The sequence below is a fragment of the Triticum aestivum genome, chromosome 6B (assembly GCF_018294505.1).
Source record: "Triticum aestivum cultivar Chinese Spring chromosome 6B, IWGSC CS RefSeq v2.1, whole genome shotgun sequence".
Lineage (NCBI taxonomy): Eukaryota > Viridiplantae > Streptophyta > Magnoliopsida > Poales > Poaceae > Triticum > Triticum aestivum.
Genome location: NC_057810.1, coordinates 660,916,636 through 660,938,605, shown reverse-complemented (window position 1 = coordinate 660,938,605; position 21,970 = coordinate 660,916,636). Strand labels below are relative to the sequence as shown.

The 21,970-nt window shown below is 47.6% G+C and overlaps 2 protein-coding genes across 3 annotated transcripts; both read left to right on the top strand.

Moving 5' to 3' along the window:
• Window positions 1-1,908: 1,908 nt before the first annotated feature.
• On the top strand, window positions 1,909-8,984 carry LOC123138772 (serine/threonine-protein kinase CST20). 2 transcript variants are annotated; one of them, XR_006469320.1, is made up of 10 exons: window positions 1,909-2,452; window positions 2,954-5,315; window positions 5,402-5,512; window positions 5,590-5,742; window positions 6,514-6,677; window positions 6,758-6,905; window positions 7,026-7,148; window positions 7,262-7,349; window positions 8,240-8,603; window positions 8,680-8,984. XR_006469320.1 is itself a non-coding variant. In XM_044558652.1 (9 exons), the coding sequence occupies exons 2-9, from the start codon at window positions 3,069-3,071 to the stop codon at window positions 8,404-8,406; spliced, it is 3,201 nt and encodes a 1,066-aa protein (XP_044414587.1). In that variant the 5' UTR covers window positions 1,909-2,452; window positions 2,954-3,068; the 3' UTR covers window positions 8,407-8,984. The 2 variants fall into 2 exon arrangements, 1 of the variants encoding a protein (XP_044414587.1); XM_044558652.1 differs by having other exon boundaries at window positions 8,240-8,984.
• Window positions 8,985-17,048: 8,064 nt separating this feature from the next.
• LOC123134754 (transcription factor MYB36) lies at window positions 17,049-19,771 on the top strand. The gene is made up of 3 exons (XM_044553935.1): window positions 17,049-17,500; window positions 18,461-18,590; window positions 18,774-19,771. The coding sequence occupies exons 1-3, from the start codon at window positions 17,365-17,367 to the stop codon at window positions 19,600-19,602; spliced, it is 1,095 nt and encodes a 364-aa protein (XP_044409870.1). The 5' UTR covers window positions 17,049-17,364; the 3' UTR covers window positions 19,603-19,771.
• The last annotated feature ends 2,199 nt before the right edge of the window (window positions 19,772-21,970 follow it).

The following is a 21,970-nucleotide window of genomic DNA, read 5'->3' as shown; positions in this document are numbered from 1 at the left end:
TCCCTAAACAATCAATTTTCAATCTACGGTAACAAATGAATACAAATCTAAAAAACAAAATGAATACACTAAATTAGGAAAAGGGAGAAGAGTGGAATAGTGTTCTACTAACATATTAGTGAAATAACAAAAAAAACAATTAATCATGAGAGAAAAATATATGAAAAGAAAGTTGTTACAAAGAGCTGACCTGGAAGCTACGGTCAACAAATGACCCTAACATGATTCAAAAAAGAAAACAAGTGACAATAACATGCAAGGAAGAATGCAGTTAGCTAGCAACGATTCTCATCCTTCGATCATATCCTCTTTGCCTTTTTCCACTGGGTAAAAAAGAAGAAGAAAAGTCCATATAGCCCGTAAACAGAAAAACAAAAAAAGCTAGTACTCATGCACATGGGCTACGTCCTGTACGAGAGTAGAGCCGCGTCGTTCGGACAGAACGCACAACGACAACAACCTGATGTGCGACGATCGGACGGTCAAAAAAGTGATTGAGACCACAATTAAAACTGAGCTAGCTGAGTTTGAGCAAAACCGTTTTTTGTTTGCCCTAGAGCTCGTAGAATATCATTTGCCCATGAAATTTTGCATGTTCTAATCACACTCAATCATCTTCTATTTCTCGGCTACAAGTCTGTGTGATTATTCCAAATCCTGTGAGCACAATAATCTATCCATATCCGGACCAATTGGCCCCACTTCCACTGAAGTTAACCAACTATTCCCTAAAAAAAGGAGTTTATCAATTATGTGCTGTAACTTTCAATAGCAACGTTCAAAAAGTTATAACAAGAAAAAGAAAAGAAGCAGCGTAGCGTCGTAATTAAAGAAGATATCTCCATATATATGGACGGCACAGAACGTAGGTAGGACAGAATGAGATGAGGATAGGCCACATTTTTGTCTGGCCGATAATCTATTTTTCGTTCAGTGTTCTTTGCATCAGCGGAAGCGTTGCCCTTTTTCCCTTTTTGATTTGAAGAGATCAAAAATAGCAGCATCGATACGCCATGCCGGCGTCGATCCGATCATGCATGCAAACGGCACACCTGATGAAGGGAATATGTTCTGTTCGGCCATGCATGTCCGGCTTCCAGAAACTCTCCCATAAGCCGGAGCATATCGTATGTCGGTTGATGCCGCCCTCGCTCTCCAGCATATGCAATGTCAAGACTCTGGAGTGTGGAGCATATGCAGTATATATGCGCGTACGTACATGTTGATGTTGGTATTGTTGGGAGTGAAAGTTACGGCTGATCGATCTGATCTGCTAGCTATACCTCCTAGTCCAGGAGCGGATGGTCGGTCGTGCGCTGAACTTTCGTGACGTGAATGCCGAAAACGACGGCCGGTCCGGGCCGGCGGTCTCGCTCCTTCATGTTGCCCGCCCGCCCCTCTCCATCTCCGGCCAGCTGCCGTGACCATGAGAGTGAAAAACGATGACGCGACACGATCAGATCGGCTCTGTCAGCGTGATCCGATCCCGGCCGAGGCTCGGTACACGGGAAGCTCCCCAGGGCACCGAGGGCCGTAATGCATGCGCGTGGCCAGTTGCAGGGCGGCTTGCTTGGACTGACCGATTAATGGCCGAGTTGACAATGCAGTGCAACTCGAGGAAAAACATGGAGATCGTTCGGCTGGTCGAGGTGATGACCAAGTAACCGCTGGACTGGTTGGTTGTTACACTTGCGTGGACACTCCCTGCCGTGCAGTGCAGGCAAGGGACGGCGCGGCGCGGAAGCACGCAGGAAGGAAGCAACAAGGCCAGCCCAACTGAACCACCGTACGATGGGATAAAACCGGGAGGGGCGGGTGCGCGTGGGGAGGGGGCGGGGGTCGCGTCATCAGGAACGGAACAGAATCACGCCACACGTGCCGCCCCGCCGCGCCTCCACCGCAAATCCCGAGCCGCTAGGAATCCCCCAACCCGAGTGGCCCGGCGCCGCGCCTCCTCTCTGGCTGGCTCTCTCTCCCCCGTCCGTCCGTCCGTCCGCGCAAACAAACCACATTCCCTTCCCTCCCTCCACCACACGTAGCGCGCCGCACCCGCACGGGCGGCCCGCCTCCGCCTCCACACGACACCAGCCGATCCCCTCCCCTTCCACACCTGACGCCGACGAGTCCCGCGTGGGCGGCGGCGCCGGCGATGCCCCCCGCGCTGACGGCGTGATACCCAGAGCGACCCAGCGAATATCCGAATCCCCCAGCCAACAACACCACCACGGCCTCCCCCTCCCTCCCTCCCTCACTTCCCCACCGCGAATCCGGGGGACGCCTCCTCCTCGCCTCTCTCTCCCTCTCCCTCTCCCTCTCGCCTCCCTTCCCCCGCCCCTAAAGCGCGACCGCACCGCCGCCCGGAGCCCAGCCGCCCAAGTCGGCTGCTCGCCCCCTCTCCCGCTTGCTCAGCCGACCCCGGGAGCCCAGGATCGTGCCAGAGGCAGGCAGGCAGGTACGGCCTCACTCCCCCTCTTCCTCCCTCGAACACCAACAATCGGCTGGATTTCTCCTGTTTTTTTGGATTGGAAGTTAGTTCGTTCGTCCTTCTTATCCTCCCCGTCTGTTTCGGGGGGAGGAAACGGAATGAGTTTCTGTGTTTATCCGGCCAAGATCGGCGGGGAATAGGAATTCCGTTGGGGAAATTTCCGCCAGCGGGGAATCATAGGAGCTCAGTCCCTGTAGATTCTGTTTTCAGATTTTGAATTCGGATTTTGCGGGCAAATCATTCGGGTCTGCTCCAACGCATTCTTCGAAATTGCCCCCGCCCCCGGCTCATTCTTTTTTTAGGAAAGAATTTTGTCGTTTGTCTGACGGTGGGGGGCTGATCTGAGGTGTTATTGGCGAAATCTGTCTGAAATTGTCCGATTTCGTGTCTTTATTCGTCTGATGATGGATGGAAGGTGCCAAATCTTTGGGCTCTAGGCTAACAATTTTGGTATTTTTCTATCCACAGGAAAGGGGCTAACGAGAGCAGCTGGTTGGGACTGGTGGATTGGCAATCGTGTGATGTACTTGGCTCTGCCGCTGATCCAACTCAAGCCAGCTTGATCACGCAGCCTCGGCACACCATGGCGCCATCCGCTGCCGCTGCAGCCAGCAGCACCGAGGCTGACGGGGCACAGCGCATGGCCAAGTTCCTCTGCAGTTTCGGAGGCAGCATCCTGCCCCGCCCCCTCGACGGCCGTCTCCGCTACGTCGGCGGCGACACCAGGATCGTCATGCTGCCCCGCGACATATCCTACTCCGACCTGGCGGCGCGGATGCGGGAGCTCTATGACGATGCCGATATCATCAAGTACCAGCAGCCTGATGAGGATCTTGATGCACTGGTCTCGGTTGTTAATGATGATGATGTGGTGAACATGATGGAGGAGTATGACAAGCTCATTGCTGCGGGAGAGGGGTTCACTAGGCTCAGGGTCTTCTTATTCTCGCAGCACCTGGATGATGAGGCTGCATCAGCAGCTGTGCATTACCATGGGGATGAGCGGGAGACGGAGAGGAGGTATGTCGACGCGCTTAACAGCCTTGGTGACATGAGATCACCTTCATCTCCTGTGTCAGTGGAGCAGCTTTTTGGTATCGGAGGCAATGAGTCAGGAATTCCCGATATTGCTGGCCTGCGGCATTTGAATGTTCCTCGTGCCTCACATAATCAGCGGTATGGGGAGATGGATTCTCCTTGGAGCCCTGCATATATCTCTCCGGGGCAGTATGGAGTGCCTGATCCAAGGGATTTTCCCATTTCACCATCATCTGCAAGGTTTCAAGTTGGAGCAGAGGACTTTGATGAGAGGATTCCTGATGATTTTGTGAGGCAATCGCCAAAATATCGGCATTATGAGGCTCAGTCACCGCCACATGTGGATAACTTGGTCTGGCTTCCACCTGGTGCTGTAATTCAGCAAAATGCTGGCTTCCCAGGGAATTTGGGCCGCTCCGGCAATTTCTTGGATGGAAACAGTGTATATGACTCCCGTTCGTCATTCCAGAAGGGTCAAGGTTCAGTGAGTGATCCTCGTTATATGGATCCCCGTTGGAGGCCAGTCCAACAACATTTTGATCAATCAAGCATGGCAAGTGAGTATTCTGCTCACCCTGCTATTCAGCGTCCAGATTATGGTCGTCCTGGTGAGCATTATGTTGTAGGCCAAGATGTTAGACTGGAAAATGGTGTTTATGTGAAAGAGCAAACGGTGCATCCCAACCAAAGCCATCAACGGTATGAGGATCCAAGGTTGAATCTGCCTGCTAATGGTAGAGTGATGGATCCGTATGCTGATAGCAACTCAGCTAATTCTGCATTTGCACCCAGCAAAGTATATGAAATGCATTCAACATCTCACAGCCGCTCAAGCCATGAAAGTCCCCACTATTATCATGGCAGTGGCCAGGGCGAGCATGTGAGTAGTGGCTCCTATGTCCAGACATCAGGTTTTGAAGAATCGACAGGCCAGCATTACAGCCATACTTCAACATATGGTGCTGATACCTTTTACCAAATGCAGCAGAACTTGCCGCCACTTCAATCCATGAGAAGGAGAGCAAGCAGCCCTGTTCACACAGGCTCATCATATGAATCACCGCACCTGCCGATCCCAAATGGGAGCATCAACTCCAACTTTGTCAGAAACACAGGTGATGTTAGTCCAAGGATTCCTGGTATGCCTGCATATGATCGAGTCCCAAACCCATGGCCTTCACCCAATGGCAACATACCATATAGAATCGTTGGACATGATGTTCCCGCTGTTGTTGAGAACCCTTCTTCCCTTGGTTCTCGGTCAGGTCCAAACACTGCTCAGTATGTTCAGCCTTTCTTTGCCCCAGAATCAGTCCAGCAGCAACCAGGAGCTCCATTGGTAGAAATTTTTCCTGAAAGAGCATCCGCTGGACCCATGCTATCACCGCTTGATGGTAAAGTATCTGTTGCTGCGGTACCCCTTGCTGATCATTTGTCCAGGTTGGACATTAACACAACAAAGAAATTGGAAGGAGCAGATGATGAAAGGCACACTCAAAATGTGACTGAAACAAAACCTTCACACGCTGCGAGTGACCCTAGCACCTTGGTTCACAATGTTGGAGTTGATCTCCAACGGGGCAAACCTACAGAACATGACGGTGGGGCTGTTGCATTGCAGCAGTGTGGGGATATATCGGAGAACAGATTAAATATCCTTCCAGAGTTTGTTGCCTCTGTTAAAAAGGCTGCACTGGAAGAGTCTGAGAAGCCAGTAGAGGTTCAGCCAGATGCTCGTCCTGCAAATTCACCTGTTTGTGATAACGGCAATGATGGGAAGAAGTTTGATGAGGTAACGGCTGCTGTGAGTAATACTTGAACAAACACATTAAGCATTAAACTACCTAATGCTCTCCACTCAAATCCTTCCATCTGCAGAATACTGATGTAGATCAGGACCCTGATGTGCATGGAAGCTGCGACCAGCACAAAAGTTCTGGGATCGAAACTACACCCGCTGAAGCTGAAGCTTTGTCTAAAGGATTACAGGTCACTCGCTGATCTCTTTATGTGTAATCCTATTTATTTTTAGCTTATGTCCTATTTATACTTTTGTGTTCATGCAGACTATAAGAAATGATGATCTGGAGGAAATCAGAGAGCTTGGTTCGGGTACTTATGGGTCAGTCTTTCATGGTAAATGGAGGGGTTGTGATGTTGCCATCAAAAGAATAAAAGCTAGTTGCTTTGATGGAAGGCCATCTGAGAGAGAGCGCTTGGTATGCTTTATTTCCTTGTTAGTTGTCGACTTAAGGATTGGCAGCATAGCAAAATTTCTCTTTACCTATTTCAGGGTCAAAAACCTCTTACTGCTACTCATCTAATACTCGAGTAATTTCATGTTTTGTAGAAAAAAATATGGCTGTGGATAGGTTTCTTTTCTCAATATTAAAGTAATGGAGGCCTTGGCTGCCTGTATATTATATACTAATAATATACTCCCTCTGTCCCATAATATAAGAGCTCTTAGGCTGGCCATGGTGGTATCTTAGCCGGTATCATGCACTCGGGAATAGCAAACATGCTGATGTGGCAGAGAATTAAAGAAGAGAGAGAGTTAGAGTAACATAGGTAGATACCCTATCATGTTAAATGCTATGCTACTTTGTGTCATGCATGGCAATAAATATGATCATCTATGATACTCCGTCCGTCCGGAAATACTTGTCGGACGAATGGATGTATCTAGATGTATTTTAGTTGTAGATACATCTATTTTTATCCATTTCTCCGACAAGTATTTTGGGACGGAGGGAGTACTACTCTATGATATTATGCACTATGAAGATAGTATCATACACTAGTATCATATGCATGATACTAGTATATGATACTCCCCACTATGAGTAGCCTTATATTATGGGACGGAGGGAGTACGTAATAAAGATGGTTTATGTTCATGATTTTTTTTTTGAGAAAATGATTTATAGGTTCGCTTTGGTAATGGTTTGGTCTCATGGAAAACGCCTCAAGTTCTGATTTATTTGCAGATAGCGGATTTCTGGAAAGAAGCTCAGATCCTGAGCTCGCTTCATCATCCAAATGTAGTTTCATTTTATGGTGTTGTTCGTGATGGCCCTGATGGAAGCTTAGCGACTGTTACCGAGTTTATGGTCAATGGGTCTCTCAAACAATTCCTGAGGAAGAAAGACAGGTACTGCTTGTTTAATCGAAGAACAGTTTGATTTCTTATTTCTCCCATATCCAAATTCTAATCTTATAGGAACTCCATAGGACAATTGATCGCCGCAAAAGGGTTATATTGGCTATGGATGCTGCATTTGGCATGGAATATTTGCATGGGAAGAATATTGTCCATTTCGATCTCAAGTGTGAGAACCTACTGGTAAACATGAGAGATCCACAACGACCGATCTGCAAGGTTTGATCGCCACTCGTTCCCTTCATTGCTTCTCCTTCTCTATTTGCCTACAGTCCTTGTTTTTGAGTTCAATACCTTGCTCCCTGACTGTTTCATCCTATCTGGATACTTCCGGACCAGATTGGTGATCTTGGGCTATCAAAGGTGAAGCAGCATACTTTGGTGTCTGGTGGTGTTAGAGGAACCTTACCATGGATGGCACCTGAGCTTCTGAGTGGGAAAAGTGATATGGTGTCCGAGAAGGTAATAGTGCTTGTTCTAGAAGAACCTGTTTTTATTTGGCAAGCTATATAATCTGTAAACAGTGTATAACTTTTTAATGTTCTGACAAAAAGCCGATTAACTTTATTCTGTAGATTGATGTCTACTCATTTGGTATTGTGATGTGGGAGCTACTTACCGGGGACGACCCTTATTCTGATATGCGTGCAGCTGAAATTATTGGTAATGTTCAAAACTTAAGTTATGTTGATTGCTACATTTTGATTTCCGATGAGACCTTCGTCTTTGTATAATTTTTTTTGGTGCACATTTATCAGTTTGAGTAACTTGTTTCAGGGCTGCAAAAAGCCAAAAACATACTTGTTGGACATTTTCTTCCTTTGTGAATTTCTCTGTGTGTTCTGATACAATTTTGAAAAACTTATTTGCCGGAAACTTCGAAAGGCTTTGTAGGGTGAGCTAATGGAAATGATCAGATGTAAATCTCAGGATGCATTTCAGTGATAAATGCTATATACATATTTATTATTGATGTGTTAAATAATGCAGTTAAACAAGCCAGCTGTATGAAATTGGAATCAATGAAGCTAAATAATAACAGTGCTGTTCCCCTACTTGCCCTGTATTTTATTCAGCACAGGTTACTGCAAAGAGGAGATACTTTTTCTGCTTTAAAAAAAACTAGTCATGCACCTGTAGTAAGATGTTGATGCTTATTATTGCAAATAGGAGATACCTTTTGTGCTTATCATATACTCCCTCCGTCCCAAAATAAGTGTCTCAACTTTGTACTAATTAACTAAAGTTTTGGGACGGAGGGAGTATTAATCATGCTTGTTATTGCAAAGAGATACTTTTTGTGCTTATCAAATACTCCCTCCGTTCCTAAATATAAGTCTTTTTGGAGATTTCACTATTGGACTACATACGGAGCAAAATGAGTGAATCTACACTCTAAAATATGTCTACATACATCCGTATGTAGTTTGTAGTGGAATCTCTAAAAGGACTTATATTTAGGAATGGAGGGAGTATTAGTCATGCACTGTAGTAAGATGTTGATCCTTGTGTTTAACCATCCTGTGGAGTTAATTATCATGTCCATTTTGTAGGGGGCATCGTGAACAATTCTCTTCGTCCTCAGATCCCTTCCTGGTGCGATCCTGAATGGAAATCATTGATGGAAGGTAGTTGGGCTGGTGAACCAGCTCAAAGGCCATCCTTCACTGAAATATCTCAAAGGTTGCGGAAAATGGCCGCGGCAATGAATGTTAAATAAAGGGCTCAATTTATTACAACGCGAAGAGGCATGTAAGGAATCCCATGTCCAGTTCCCTGACTAGAGGAAGGCAAACCCGGAATATATGTTACATGTGTCTTGGCAGCGTCTCGGTTTATCCTAGTTGAAATGAGATTTTATGAAGGCCTTCCATGGGAGGAGAAACTCATCACGGACGGTTCTAAAGCGTATTTGATGTGAGCCTCCCCTGTTCCTTCGACAAAATTTTGAAGTGGTTCTGGCAAACGTGACTTCTCCATTTCCTGCCTGCAGGAGTCGTCAGCTGCCGCCGTTTGCCTTCAAGTACGATATATATATTGCATCTGTCCATTCCTCATGACGGGAACTGTTGGGGTTTGTAATGTAAATAAATTTTGGCCCGCTCCGTCCGGTGCATGTTAGATGTTGCACGGGACTAGACACGGTGCAAAGCTGGACGCAGTTATCCCTTTTTCTTTCATACGATTGTGTCCTGAGAAAAAGAGGGAACAAACTCTGAACAAGAGATATCCTTATTCAGATTGTACATAGTTCACGAATAAGATTTGCGGGCCGCCTTGAAAATGTTCTTTCCTGTATATATATATCTTCACTGCCATGATCCCACCAGTCATGGTGCTTGCTTGGTAATTATTATTGTCGAGTGGTAACCCATTTGGGTGTGCATCTGATGAACCTCAGTGTGGCCACCAGAACCTAGATTGGTAATGTCGTTCTGGAGTCAAGCTTACCAAATCTGCATTGTGCTGGATCACTTAAGAAAATGTGTCTACTGAAACTGAGCCCCACATATTTTCTCATTTGCTTATAGTTGTGCCAAGTTAGCATTAATTAATGAAGGGTTCTGTTTAGGTTGCTCTGCTCCATGAAGTTTATGGTTGTACGCTTGCTGTCTCGGAACATTCTGAGATTCTCATTCACTGTACTGTGCCTGTCTGACTTTCTCTTCTTTTCTCTTCTCTTTGGGAGCTCATTTGACTACAGTTTACAACTGCTACCAGGCCAAGATCACATATAGAGCAGTAACATATTGGGATGAGTTCTGCTTTAACTCACATTATGGTTCAGTGAGTCTGATGTGCATCTCCCTGTCCTCAATAATGCAGTGACTAGCAGTGCATTTTCTTCAGAGCTACTACTGCATGTTGACATTGCAGACAGTGCCATTTAACTTGTCACACACTGCTCCTAGTACTTAACCATCTCATCTCTTATGGTAAGTACATCTGTACCCGAGCTATTTTAGGACAGGCATACGGCTCATGCGGGGCTGCTTTAGGGTAGGCAATTGTCACGCCTTTTCTCCGCCACTGATTAGCCGGGCCTGTCACCATTGCCCACCAAACCGCACAATTAGCCGGATGTTAGCATTATCTTAGCGCCAAAAAACAGCACCCAAAGTCAAAACCACGTAAACAAATCGTCGTCGGCCGTCGCCGCTTTTCGATCTCTTCTGCGCGTCGCATTGCGCTCCCCTTGCAGATGCATGATTCAACGGGAGGAGGAATTTCATGAGGAGAAGAGAATTTCAGAATGATCCGTATGTGTGTGTGTCTGTGTGATCTGTCTCCTGGAAGGAGCTGGGCATTATCCCAGGGTTTGTGCGCGCAGGTGACAAGTCAAAAGCGCCCCGGGAGAGACGACAGAGGGGAGGGTCTGCTGCCTGATTGTGATTGTGATTGTGTGTGTGGCACATCATGTGTGGATGGATGGTAGGTGTGGCACGGCTGATACTTGGCTGGCTGGCCGGCTGGGCTGAGACACGACAGCAGGCTACCCAGCTAGCCCTCTATGAACTTAGGGTTCATGCCGGGCTGGAGCCCGATTGACTTGAACGTGCATGCGTGCATCTGTTGTTGATTGCAATTCATACAAATTGTATGATTTCTACTGTGCCCGTTTACTGTCAGCTTTTCTTCTAGATGACAATGTGAGTGAGTCGATGGATCGACGTGCCTGCTTACCAAGAGCGAAGTCGGGTTATCTCAGTTTTTTGCCATTCTCAGGCATGCAGAAATGACAGCTCCAAGCCTTGCCATCACAACAATGTGCCCGCACAGTCTCCTGGACTTGAGGGTTGTGTTTGCACTGTGTTCTCTTTTGCCTAGATCATGCAGGTGTCCTCACGCCCGCGGTTCCGTGTACCGTGGACACTGTTGCCGGAGAAAAATTGTACCGCTCCATCAGATCTCATGTCATCATGAATTGTTCATGATTTAACTCCTCATGACTAGGAGGTTGGTGGTTTCACCTCCTAGATGGTTCATGGTAAAATGCAGACGCAAAGTTGCTCCCCTTTTTTGGGGAGCAAATCTCTTCATGTTATCAGCTCCAAGAGGTTGGCAGTTTACTCTCTATCCAGTTCATGGCAGGCTAAAGTCAAATAACTACAGTACAATACTTATTAGATTGGCTGAAAGATCTCTGGTCCTGTGCAGTAACTCCCAAATGCTGACCCTGAATTCCTGAATGTCTCACATAAAAAAGGCGTCGAACCGAATTGGATATTCAGGCGTGGCTTGGCGCCGGCCCTTTGGTCGTATCCGACGCGACGGAATTTGAACAGCTGCGTGCGGGGTAAAGCTAGGGCCTTTTCCTTTCCCTGTACGTACCACTGCCAATCAATCTCCTATGGCCGGCAACGCGATGGTTGCAGCGACGGGAATCTCCGGGGTGTGATTTCCCCGGCACGCCAGCGTGGTCTCGTCACGACACGTGCCGCGGCTAGGTTAAAAGCCAAGCTCCTTTTCACTAGCATAGCTAGGGTGGCAGCGACCCGTCTGATCTGCCTGCGTTTGTACCCGGGGTGAGTCCATGACTCCATGTAGCTGGGTAGATGTTGATCAGATCAGCTTCCGACGATGGATTAGCCAGGACGTACGCTATCTATGTGCATGAGCTCCAGCCTCCAGCGTGAGCACTGCATTGGACTTGCGTGCGTGTGCGTGAGGTGTGCGTCTTCCTTGTGCTCTTTTATTGAAGTACTCGCCCCAATCCGTAATAAGTAAGTGTCGAGTTTTGAATGAGGGTTGAACTAACCTTGGTTCAAAACTGCGACACTTATTTTGTATCGGAGAGAGTACGTCAACAAACCTGAAGATAGATAACTCACGAAGTGCCTATATATATGTGGGGTGTCATGACTGACACGAAACAGTTGAGAAGGTAACACTAATTTTTTCTTTCAGCAGAAAGGTGCCCATTTTTAAACGTGGCATGCAAAGAAGGTAAATTGGTGCTGGCGAACGTCCGACAGAAGAGATCTGGCTAGAGGAGGAGACGGTACCTGCATGCGGCGTGGAGGCATTGCCAGAGTTGTGCAGTCCGCTTCCCGGCCAATCCATGGCAAGGAGCAGCCGCAAGCGGCCGGAAATGCCAAATCCGGCAGCGGCGGGAGCAGCTGCAGATCCACCGCTTTTTCGCCGGCGACGGGACGAGGAGGCACAAATCGAAGTGGTAGAGGACATCGGCGGAGCCTACGGAGCTTCCGCGGTGGCGAGCGGGTGCCGGCGGGGGGGTGGGAGGGGCGGTGCTGGCGCAGATGCGACGCAGGAGGAAAGAGGGAGACAGTGGAGGAGAGGCGCAGCTTTTACTCAGCCGCCGCGCGGTGGAGTAAATACAAGAAGAATTTTGGGGAGTGAGTAAAAATTTTACCCCCTTACAGCGGATAAAGGATCGGCTAGGTGTTGGTTAAAGGAGTAAAACCGTACTTTTACTCCTCTGATCGGTTAGAAATGCCTTTATCGGGCCAAAATTTTCTATACATATATTCACTTGCTGGAAGAGCGCGCGCTGATAAATTAGGTTGGTGACATGGGCCACCGTGACACCGTGTCAAGCGTCAACTGCTGGCTGTCAGGGCAGTGAAATTGCAGTGTCAGTGTGCAGCAGTGCAGGAACTAGTCCTAGTAGCCTTTTGCCATGCCGTTGTGCCATCATTTGCCAATGATACGAGCAGGAGCAGCAGGAGAGCAGCAGGGGGCGGGCCTAGGGACAGACAGGTGCTCTGCTCGGCTTGACGCCCGGTCCAATCCCCGGCTAGCCTGTCGGGGGGAAAGGGTGGCGCTTTCTCCTAACCATGAGCCCCCGTGGCACCTGATATTTGGACACCGCCAAAAAGATAAATATCACTTCCGGGAAACGGATTGACAGGGCGTATGTGATACGTGCATGATGGTGGTGGTGATAAAGTTAAAAGTTGCAAGGCCTTGTTCTTGGACCCATGTACATGTTTCGGCACTCCGCGATCTATCCGTCGCTCACAGGGTACATACATATATTACTTGGCCGCGAATTGTCCGGTCGGAAATCGATGTCACTGGCACGCGTTGTCATCTCAGCCGTCCAAACTCGTGCCGTGTTGGCGAAACCGTGTCGGCACGACAACGGGGTGTGTATGTATATGTATCCACGGAAAATAAATGTGCGTTCATAGTATCTTAGATTTGAAGGAATTCGTGACAGGAGTTATGTCACCGCGGATTTTTGGGTGGCAAGTTCCCCCTCTCCCCTTGTGGCACAAATCATACCATGTAGGTCACCTTTGATGGCTTTAGCAATGTGCCTTAATATAAGCAGTGCATGCATCATGTACTTTGCTTTGGGGTACGGCCTCTCTTTAGGTCAAGTACTACTATTATGCATGCATGGCTTCAAATGCTAGACTCCAATGAGGCTCATCAAAGATATGTATATCCGGTTACTCCCCCACTGCCTTTTCCCCAACTTTTCCCATTGTGCTCATCTCTCTTTTCCTCATGCCAAGATTTAAGACTGTGTCAAGTTGCTGATGACAGCCGAGGGAAGGGCCGTGTATGCATGGGGAATATGACCTTGCAGGAAATGACAAGCGGGAAAATCCCAAATGACTCCTCCAGTCCTTTCTCCTTGCTGCCATATGAAGGGGTGCATATTTTAAGCCATCCTTGCTTTAGGGCTAACAAAGTCTATCCTGTGGACTTGATCATGCCGGATTAACCCGGATTGCCTTTTCGGAAAAAGGTGATGGCTCATTCTGCACCCGTCGGTTCGATTTACCATTGCCGGCTTCACCTCGAGTCGCTGACGGTGGGACCGATGGGTCGTGGTTGATTATGATGTGTGCATCGTCGTCGTGGGCTTAGCACCTCCGTACGCCGATTATTAGAAAAAGAAATAGAACGTCCATGACTCATCAAGCTAAGGTCAATGCGTGAGAGTTTGATTTCGCGCCAACGTGATTAACACTTGTTTAGCGCTAATAATATGAAATGTAAAGTGCTAGCTTTTCCCATTAATTCTCAACCCCTTCCTGCTTGGACCTTCCTCCTTGGTGCATAAATTTGGAGGTGGACCTTGGCCACTTGTCTACACAGTAGCAAATGAGAGCCAATTAGTTGAAAGAAAGTTAGATGCATGGAATTGAATACTGCTCAATCAGCTACTAGTCCTCAAGATTAAGTGTCATGTCATGGTAAATTGGTAGCAAAGGAATTGAAGGCTACTCAACCAGCTGCTAGTCCTTGAGATGAAAATTGTCATAGTAAATAATTAGTACTAGTTCCCTTCACTTGGATGCACATGTCTTGGTTGTACTTGTAGGTGATTTTCTTTATATCACTGTCCAATGATGATACTAGTTAGTTAGAGTTGTTGAATATACATGACTGTAAATAGTTAGTTACCTGCAGCTACCCATGAAATTGAACCATTGTTAATTATTCCCCCCTTCCCTTTTCTTCTAGGGTACCTAGACGCTAGCACTCTCACACACATACACACATGCAGCTAGCATTCCATAGGCGGACAAAATTTTCCAAGCTAGTTAGGTGGTACAAGAAAACAGGGCAGCCTGCAGCATGGAGGACTACTGGGTGAAGAGACGGTCAAAACAAACAACATACATACGTGCAAGAACTCTCCCAAACTGGTTAACTGGAAACTGTCGATTTAGGCAGCATGCCAGATTTGTCAGAACCAGATATTATGGTGGATACCCACGACAGATGTACAACATCCAATCTGTTCCTGTGTTTCTTGTGAATATATTCACCCCAATATTAATTTCGCCTCTGGTATCTCTACTTTTTCTTGGATCTTGACAGATTCTCTGAACCTCAATTTGGATCAATTCAACAATGCCGGGAAAAATCCGCGCAATCGAAAGTACACGAAGGTTTCCGCGGCCAGATCGACAGCCAACTTGTTGTAAAATTTCTAGTTGTTGCACGCGGCTTCTTTGATCGATCCCTGCGGTAACAACAGGTACGCGCATGCAGAAAATAACCCAGGTTGGTTTAAACAGAAACATTCGTAGATGTATGGACAGGCATATGTAGCCGATGGTGGTGAGCTCATTGCGTCGCATACGTGTTTGTCAAGTTATTAATTAATTTACTGTAGTTGAAAACACGCACTAGCACACCTCCTCCTGCTGCTTCGGCTAGCCCGGCTACTTGGACCATCTGCCAATGCAACAATAATCTACTCATGTGATACTACGTGATAGCTAGTCAATGCATGCGTCGTTTGAACAGAACAGTGGCGATATAGTATAGTGGTACGTCTTCAGACTGGGATGATGCCCTAAAAGTCGCTCGGGCACTCCAGCCCATGTTGCGACATCTGTGATCTGCTACTACTATATCAACCGGAGCGTTAGGTCTGAACTCTGAAGGCTCATGCATCTGTCGTGTGATCCAGGGGCATACGGTGTTGGACTTGGATCCGGGGAGAGAGGGGAAGGAGGAATTCGTCAATGGCATGGAGATGCGATGAGGTCTCGGGACAGGAATAAATCTGGGGGAAAGGTAGGCAGGCAGCGAGAAGAAAAGGGTGCGAGATGAGGTCTAGTAGCCGTCGCACACGCCAGCCAGACGTCCCTAACCTAGGATCGGTTGCGCGGAGAGCAAGGGGAGCAGGCTAGCTTGTGTTCCAAGCATGCATGACTTGGATGAACGCTTCAGGCTGAAATGTTTTTTCGTTTTCCAACCATGCAGGATTTTACACACACAAGGAGATCAGGAAAAGGACCAAGGCCGTTAATAAGCTTTGCCTGTTTAAGTAAAATATATGCCTTAGTTAATTAGTAGAAAATCGGACGAAAACCACGGATGTCATGGATGCGCTGGCGGCCGAAGTTGAAGAGAACTCGTCACCCCAATGACCGAGGTCGACATCCTCAATGCCGCCAAACTCTCATATGATGCAAACGGGCCAAGTTAGAGTAATTTTGTCAAAGAGAGAAATGCATATTTCAACCCGGCCGGACTCACGCCCTAGTTTAATTTACAACCATGAACTCCAATACTGGCTAGAACTTGGAACACAACTATCAAAACCGTTCAAATTACCCCCTCACTTGCTCTAAGGTGAGTTTGGCATACGTGGCAGGTATTTGACCGAATTGATGGCCCGCATCAGCTACATCAGCGCGCCACGTCAGCACCCACTCTTTGGTCAAATTTTGACGAAAAATTCGAAGTGTAGAAAAAATCTGTAAAATCAACAGTGCCATGCTGACACATCTGGGAAATCTTCACACTTTTTTTTTGACTTGTAGGTTTAAAAGTACAGTAGAAACTCAATTCCAGCCCCCTTTTGTCAAATTTTGAACAAAAATTCAAAGTGTTCAGAAAAGATTGAAAGCATTCTGTAAAATTAACACTACCATCGTTACCAATCGGGGAAAGTTTCACACTTTGTTGACAAACAGATTTAAAAGTATGATAGGAATTCAATTTTAGCCCCCTTTGGTCAAATTTTGACCAAAAAGAATCAAAGTGTACATGATTTTTTAAACAAAATTCTGTAAAATCAACACTACCATGCTGTGCTGACCAATCTGGGAAAATTTCACACTTTGTTGATAAACAAATTTAAAAGTACGACATAAATTCAATTTCAGTCCCGTTTTGGTCAAATTTTGACAAAAAAATTCAAAGTGTACAACATTTTTTAAATCCTGTAAAATCAACACTATCATGCTGAAAAGTCTAGAAAAATTTCACACCTTTTGACCAAAAATAAAGAATGCAGTAGAATAGTTTCATACAGTGACACTACATTTCTTTTTGACGATAAAAGGCAGGCGCTCTGCCATATTTCATATAGATAGGCGAAAATAGAAAGTGTAGAGAAGTTTATTTACAAGACCAGAAAAAGCTTTAGAAATTACATGCCATTTGCCATAGGTAAACCCAACTGGATAAGGTCCTCCCTGACGAGGTAAGCAACATCTGGCGTTTTGGAAAAGCCTCCGATTCCTCTCTTTCCATACATGCCACAACACATAAATGAGCACCTTGCCAAAAGATTACATCAATATCACAACCGGTGAGTGATAAGATTAATTACATGACTCAAACATCGGAGTATTGCTCACACTACAGCCAAACCAATTGAACAATTCTCATGCCACCATTTCCAAACGCCAAGATTTGTTTTCTTCTCGTCAAAATGCACATCCATGGTGACCAAAACGTGTACATGCACACTTCTCTCTCTCAAAAAAAAGGTGTACATGCATGCAGAGTTTGTTGGGCAGAGAAGATCCTGGATGGTGCATGGTAGCAGAAGCCCTGGCGAGGAGAGGACCGGACCCCGTTGTCCCTGCAGAAGCAACCGTCACATCACAAGGCAAGGCGCGCGGCCAGAGCCCAGAGCCAGGCGCCCCCGCGTTTCTCTCCCGCTGTCCGCGCGATCCCGGCTATAAAGCTCCCCACATCGCCTTCCTCGTCTCTTCCCAAACCCACACACCCGTCACCACTCCATCCCCAGTCGTCCAACACACCAGCAGCCGCCCCAGTCCAACGCTCCTACCTACATCGATCGCCGCCGCTTCTACTGCTCGATCGAGCTCAGTTGATCTCCGATCTCTCTTCTCCGGCCGGCTTGCCGTCGCTGTCGCGGCGGGAGGAGGAAGAAGAGGAGGAGAGGAGGTCGATCGACCGCGATCCCACCCCCACCAGGCGCGCGGCCATGGGGAGGGCGCCGTGCTGCGACAAGGCGACGGTGAAGAAGGGCCCCTGGTCGCCGGAGGAGGACGCCAAGCTCAAGGCCTACATCGACGAGAATGGCACCGGCGGCAACTGGATCGCCCTGCCGCAGAAGATCGGTACGCCCCTCTTGTCTCTCTCTTCTTCAACCCCTGAGTACCATATATCGCTGGGCGGTGGCCGGCCGGTGGTCATCTTTTTCCGTTGTGCCGACCTTTGATGATTGACCAGCGCGCTCTTGCCTTGAACAGTCCAACCTAATCTTGTGGTTAATTGCACCCCCATCTCTCTCCTCGATTTGGTCAAGTCTGATCTGTCTCCTCTTTCCCATAAATGGGCCGGCATTAATGTTGCAAGACATGGATATAGCTACCTAGCTACTGCCCGGAGCGACCAGCCATAGCCAGTACCGCCACTGTATGCTTTTTCACGTTTGGTCAATCTGAAAGGGGACATTTTACATGCTAGATAGATATATTTGTGTCCTGTTGATTTCAGCTTTCTAAGCACATCCACCTCCCTTTTCTCAATTATACACCTTGAGCCAGAGCCAATGTTGGTAGTATCTGTATGGTTCCACCCTGGGGTTTGGTACCTGATTCAAGCGAGCTAGCTGTAGTTTTCAGTTGCAACCAATGGAATTACAGTTAGTTGTTCTTAAACTTTTGATGGAAAGAAAGCTAGTATGATGTTCCATCCATGGTTTGGCCTATTTGTTTGTCCTAGGGTGACAGATCTAGTTAGATGAGATCGATCATCTTGACAAAGAAGCAACTTTCCTTTCTACTATAAAATATGGAAACTAGTATGTATCATGGTAATTGCATGAAGTAAGAACATGTGATTAGGCCTTAACTACTTTACTGATGCACAGATAATTATTGTAGGGCATGTGATCTTCAGTACTATGCCTAGTGTGTTAGTACTAGCTAGCTATAGTTCTGTAATACTTCTATGTCAATCATCAGATAATTAATTTTTGTATTGACAATTCAAACATTTATTCTTGTAATTAATTTCCTTACAGATGTGTTCTTGCTAAATTGTCACTGAAGATCTATGAATGTTTGGTTGTGCAGGGCTGAAGAGGTGCGGCAAAAGCTGTAGGCTCAGATGGCTCAACTATCTGAGGCCAAACATCAAGCACGGCGACTTCACAGAGGAAGAGGAACACATCATTTGCAGCCTCTACATTAGCATCGGCAGCAGGTAATCAATTAGTTACCTAACCTCAATTTCCTCTTCCTCATCGCATGCAACACGTTCTAGTAATTAATCTCCACCGTAAAAGTTCCCCTTCAACTTCTCCTGATCCATCAAAATCACATCGATTGATCGACCTCTTACACTAGAAATGCTACTAATTAACGCATGGATGGACCATGGATTCAGGTGGTCGATCATCGCGGCGCAGCTGCCGGGCAGAACGGACAACGACATCAAGAACTACTGGAACACCAAGCTCAAGAAGAAGCTCCTCGGCAAGCGCGCGCCGTCCCGCCGCCTGCAGCGCGCCAACCAAGACGCGCCGATGCCCTACTCCTACCTGGCGGCGGGCGGCGGCAGCGCCAGCAGCAGCGGGAACGCTAGCGGCACCACCGCGGCACTCAGCTCGTCAGCGCTGGAGCGGATCCAGCTCCACATGCGCCTGCAGGGACTCTACAGCGCGTTTGGCTGCGGCGCCAGCAACGCGCCGCCGCAGTGGCCGAAGCTCGAGCCACCGACGGACGCGGTTGCCATGACGACTGTCAGTCACGGTCACTCCCTTGCTGCCGCGGACGTCGTGGAAGCCGAGCAACAGCTAAACCCTTCCGCTGGAGCGAGCTACGACATGCCGGTGCCGGGCGGTTTCGAGGAGCGATCCGCCTCCAAGCTAGGGTTTGGCTCTGCTGCCGGCGAGGCCGCTGGAGTGGCCAGTACCGTCGAGATGAGCTCGGCGTCAATGGTAGGCGGTGGCTTCGGCTACGGCCACGTCGACGAGCTGTACGACTTCCTCTACAGCAAGCAGCTTGCCGCGGCCGGAGCCTTTCAAGGCGGAGTTCCTCCCCTGCCGGAGCTGCAGTGCCCGGATGGCGGCGCCGTCGTTGGTGCCGACGAGAAGTTCTCCACGTGGATGGCGTCTTGCGATCACTATGTTCCTACGACCGGCGGCCAGCAGCTCCAGCTCCAAGGTGGAAACTCAATGAATCTGCAGGATTTCGTTTTAGGGTATGATCAATAATAGTTTGTGTGCTACTCATACATACGTACATTGCAATGGTCCAATTGATAGTGTTGATATACTACGCATGTATGTTTCGATCGGCCGATCTTAGACTTGCTTGTTAATACATTTGTATGTATGTATGTGATTCAGTGTACGTGCTATATACAGGTTTCACATATTCCCATATTTTTTGAACAATCATATATGTGAGCTCGAATATTTATTTCCATTATATACGTCAGTGGTTTATTTGAGCTTACAACTACAAGTGACGAAGATATGTAATAATAATAACATGCTACTGTTTACCTTGAATTACATTGGGTTTTTAAAAGGAGGATAACTTCGCTTCTGCATCATCGTGTTGCTGGAATGACGTTGACGGTAATGGAGTTCTTTGCACAAAATTATGATGCACAAAGAGTGGATGATGCAAACCTTCAGCAAACAGACTTCGCATCATCCACTCTTTCATTTTCTCTTGTTTGGATAAGAGGCGGTATATGGAAAATCGAGTTTGTACCAAGATTTTAGCAAAATCAGTTTTGCTAATTGATTTTTGGATTAAATCAGTTTTGCTAATTGATTTTTGGATTACCGATTTACACAATAACACGTTTGGGTTTGGAAAAGGGTAAAACTGGCTTGTGTATTTCCTTGTTTGGATAGATAACGATTAGCTTCCTTCCGTGACCCTCTCTCTCTTAAAGCATGTACAATGGTTGATAAGGTAGTCTTATCGTAAGTCTTGCATGTAATTTAAAGATGACAAAAATAGGTATATATAATGGGTCATCTCTTATCCTTATCTTAAATAACTAGCTATTCCTAAAAACATGGTGAGACATATTGAGCTAAGAGATCATTTTTTGTCTTCTCTTAAATAAGAGAAGACACGCCTTTTCTTATGATTTCTCTCTCTTCCACCCCATCATTTATCCTACGTGGCATTGCTAAGATAGAACCATTGTACATGCCCTTACTAACCCCAATTTTGGCCATTGCTGATGGCTTCGCAAGATCCACCTGCGATTCTTCTTCTGTAGTTCGTTCTCAGCCCGTAGACGCCGGTGCACTTCTCCCCTTGTTTTGCGATGCCGGTGCACTCCTCCCAACGGGACGGCCTCGACGAGTTCGCGCAGAGAGGCTTCCCTGGTCGCCCATAGGCTCTAAACAAGGAGAGCTTCTGCTCACGCTCATCCCGCAGTCTGCCGCCCCTCGGCGCTTGCTGTACAGGAGCGCCCCTCGTCGGCCCGCATAGGTTCTGCTTGGGGAGCCGCTCCTCGAGTGCATCCCGCAGGTCCACCGCCCCTCGACGCTAGCTGTCCAGGAACATCCCTTGTCGGCCCCGCATAGGATCTGCGCGGGGAGAACTGCTCCTCGAGCTCATCCGGTATGTCCGCCGCGCCTCGATGCCGGACGTCCAGAGCATCCCTCTCGGCACCAAATAGGTTCAGCGCGGGTCGAGTTGATTCGCAGGTCCGCCGCCCCTCAGACGCTGGCCGTCCAGGCGCATCCGTACCAGGTAGTGCAGATCTCAAGGGAATGCTCGACGCCGGCCACCTGACGGCGGCCATGTCGGAGCTGGAGGTGAGCGGCAGAAAACGCAAAACTGGCGCCACGAAGCTGTAGGGAAACGAGCCGTCGGAGGGGGAAGCAGTTACGATCACGTATATAGCGATCGCGATTTTGGAAAACGGATAATAGTAGATTTCCCACAAACCTGAAATCCAGGGTTTTGGAGAACCAAGTTTTCTATATACGTGGATTAGTGATCGTAGCCAAACAAGATTTTAGTCTGTTGAACCGTTTTCCTGGTTTATAGAGAACAGATTGTGTACATACGCCCTATCCAAACAACGCTCGTACTCCTCCCATCGATCGACAGGACTCCCCCTCGATTGATCTTTTCCTCGTTTCATTCCACACCACCGAGGGAAGGAATCAATCCACCGATTTCTTTCCTATATCCGTGCTCGCAATGCAACACAAAACCGGTGGAGAAGAACCACCCAAGTAAGCACGTCTCCGCGAACCAACCTATGATTAGATGGTTAGAGGGACTGTGGTATCCCCAGCCCACCAGGGTTCAAATCCTGGTGCTCGCATTTATTTCTGAATTTATTTCAGGATTTTCGGCGATGCGCATTCAGTGGAAGGAGACGTTCCCGTTGACGACGAGGCGCCTACGGTGACTTTGTAAATCTCAAGATGATATGCCGGCTCAGTCTTTCGGAGGTGCTCATAGGGGTAGGGTGTGCGTGTGTGCGTTCATAGGGATGAGCGTATGCGCGTGTATATGAGCGCTTGTGTCTGTACTGATGTTCACCTCCCCTCCTTCCCGAGTCTATTGGAGTTGTGGCCCACCTCCTAGTCTTATGTA

Coding starts and splice junctions, on each gene's coding strand:
- LOC123138772 (XM_044558652.1), top strand. CDS start 3,069: ATGGCGCCATCCGCTGCCGCTGCAGCCAGCAGCACCGAGGCTGACGGG. Junction 6,678..6,757: donor TTCCTGAGGAAGAAAGACAG/GTACTGCTTGTT, acceptor GGAACTCCATAG/GACAATTGATCGCCGCAAAA. Junction 6,906..7,025: donor CACAACGACCGATCTGCAAG/GTTTGATCGCCA, acceptor CTTCCGGACCAG/ATTGGTGATCTTGGGCTATC.
- LOC123134754 (XM_044553935.1), top strand. CDS start 17,365: ATGGGGAGGGCGCCGTGCTGCGACAAGGCGACGGTGAAGAAGGGCCCC. Junction 17,501..18,460: donor CGCCCTGCCGCAGAAGATCG/GTACGCCCCTCT, acceptor TTGGTTGTGCAG/GGCTGAAGAGGTGCGGCAAA. Junction 18,591..18,773: donor TACATTAGCATCGGCAGCAG/GTAATCAATTAG, acceptor CCATGGATTCAG/GTGGTCGATCATCGCGGCGC.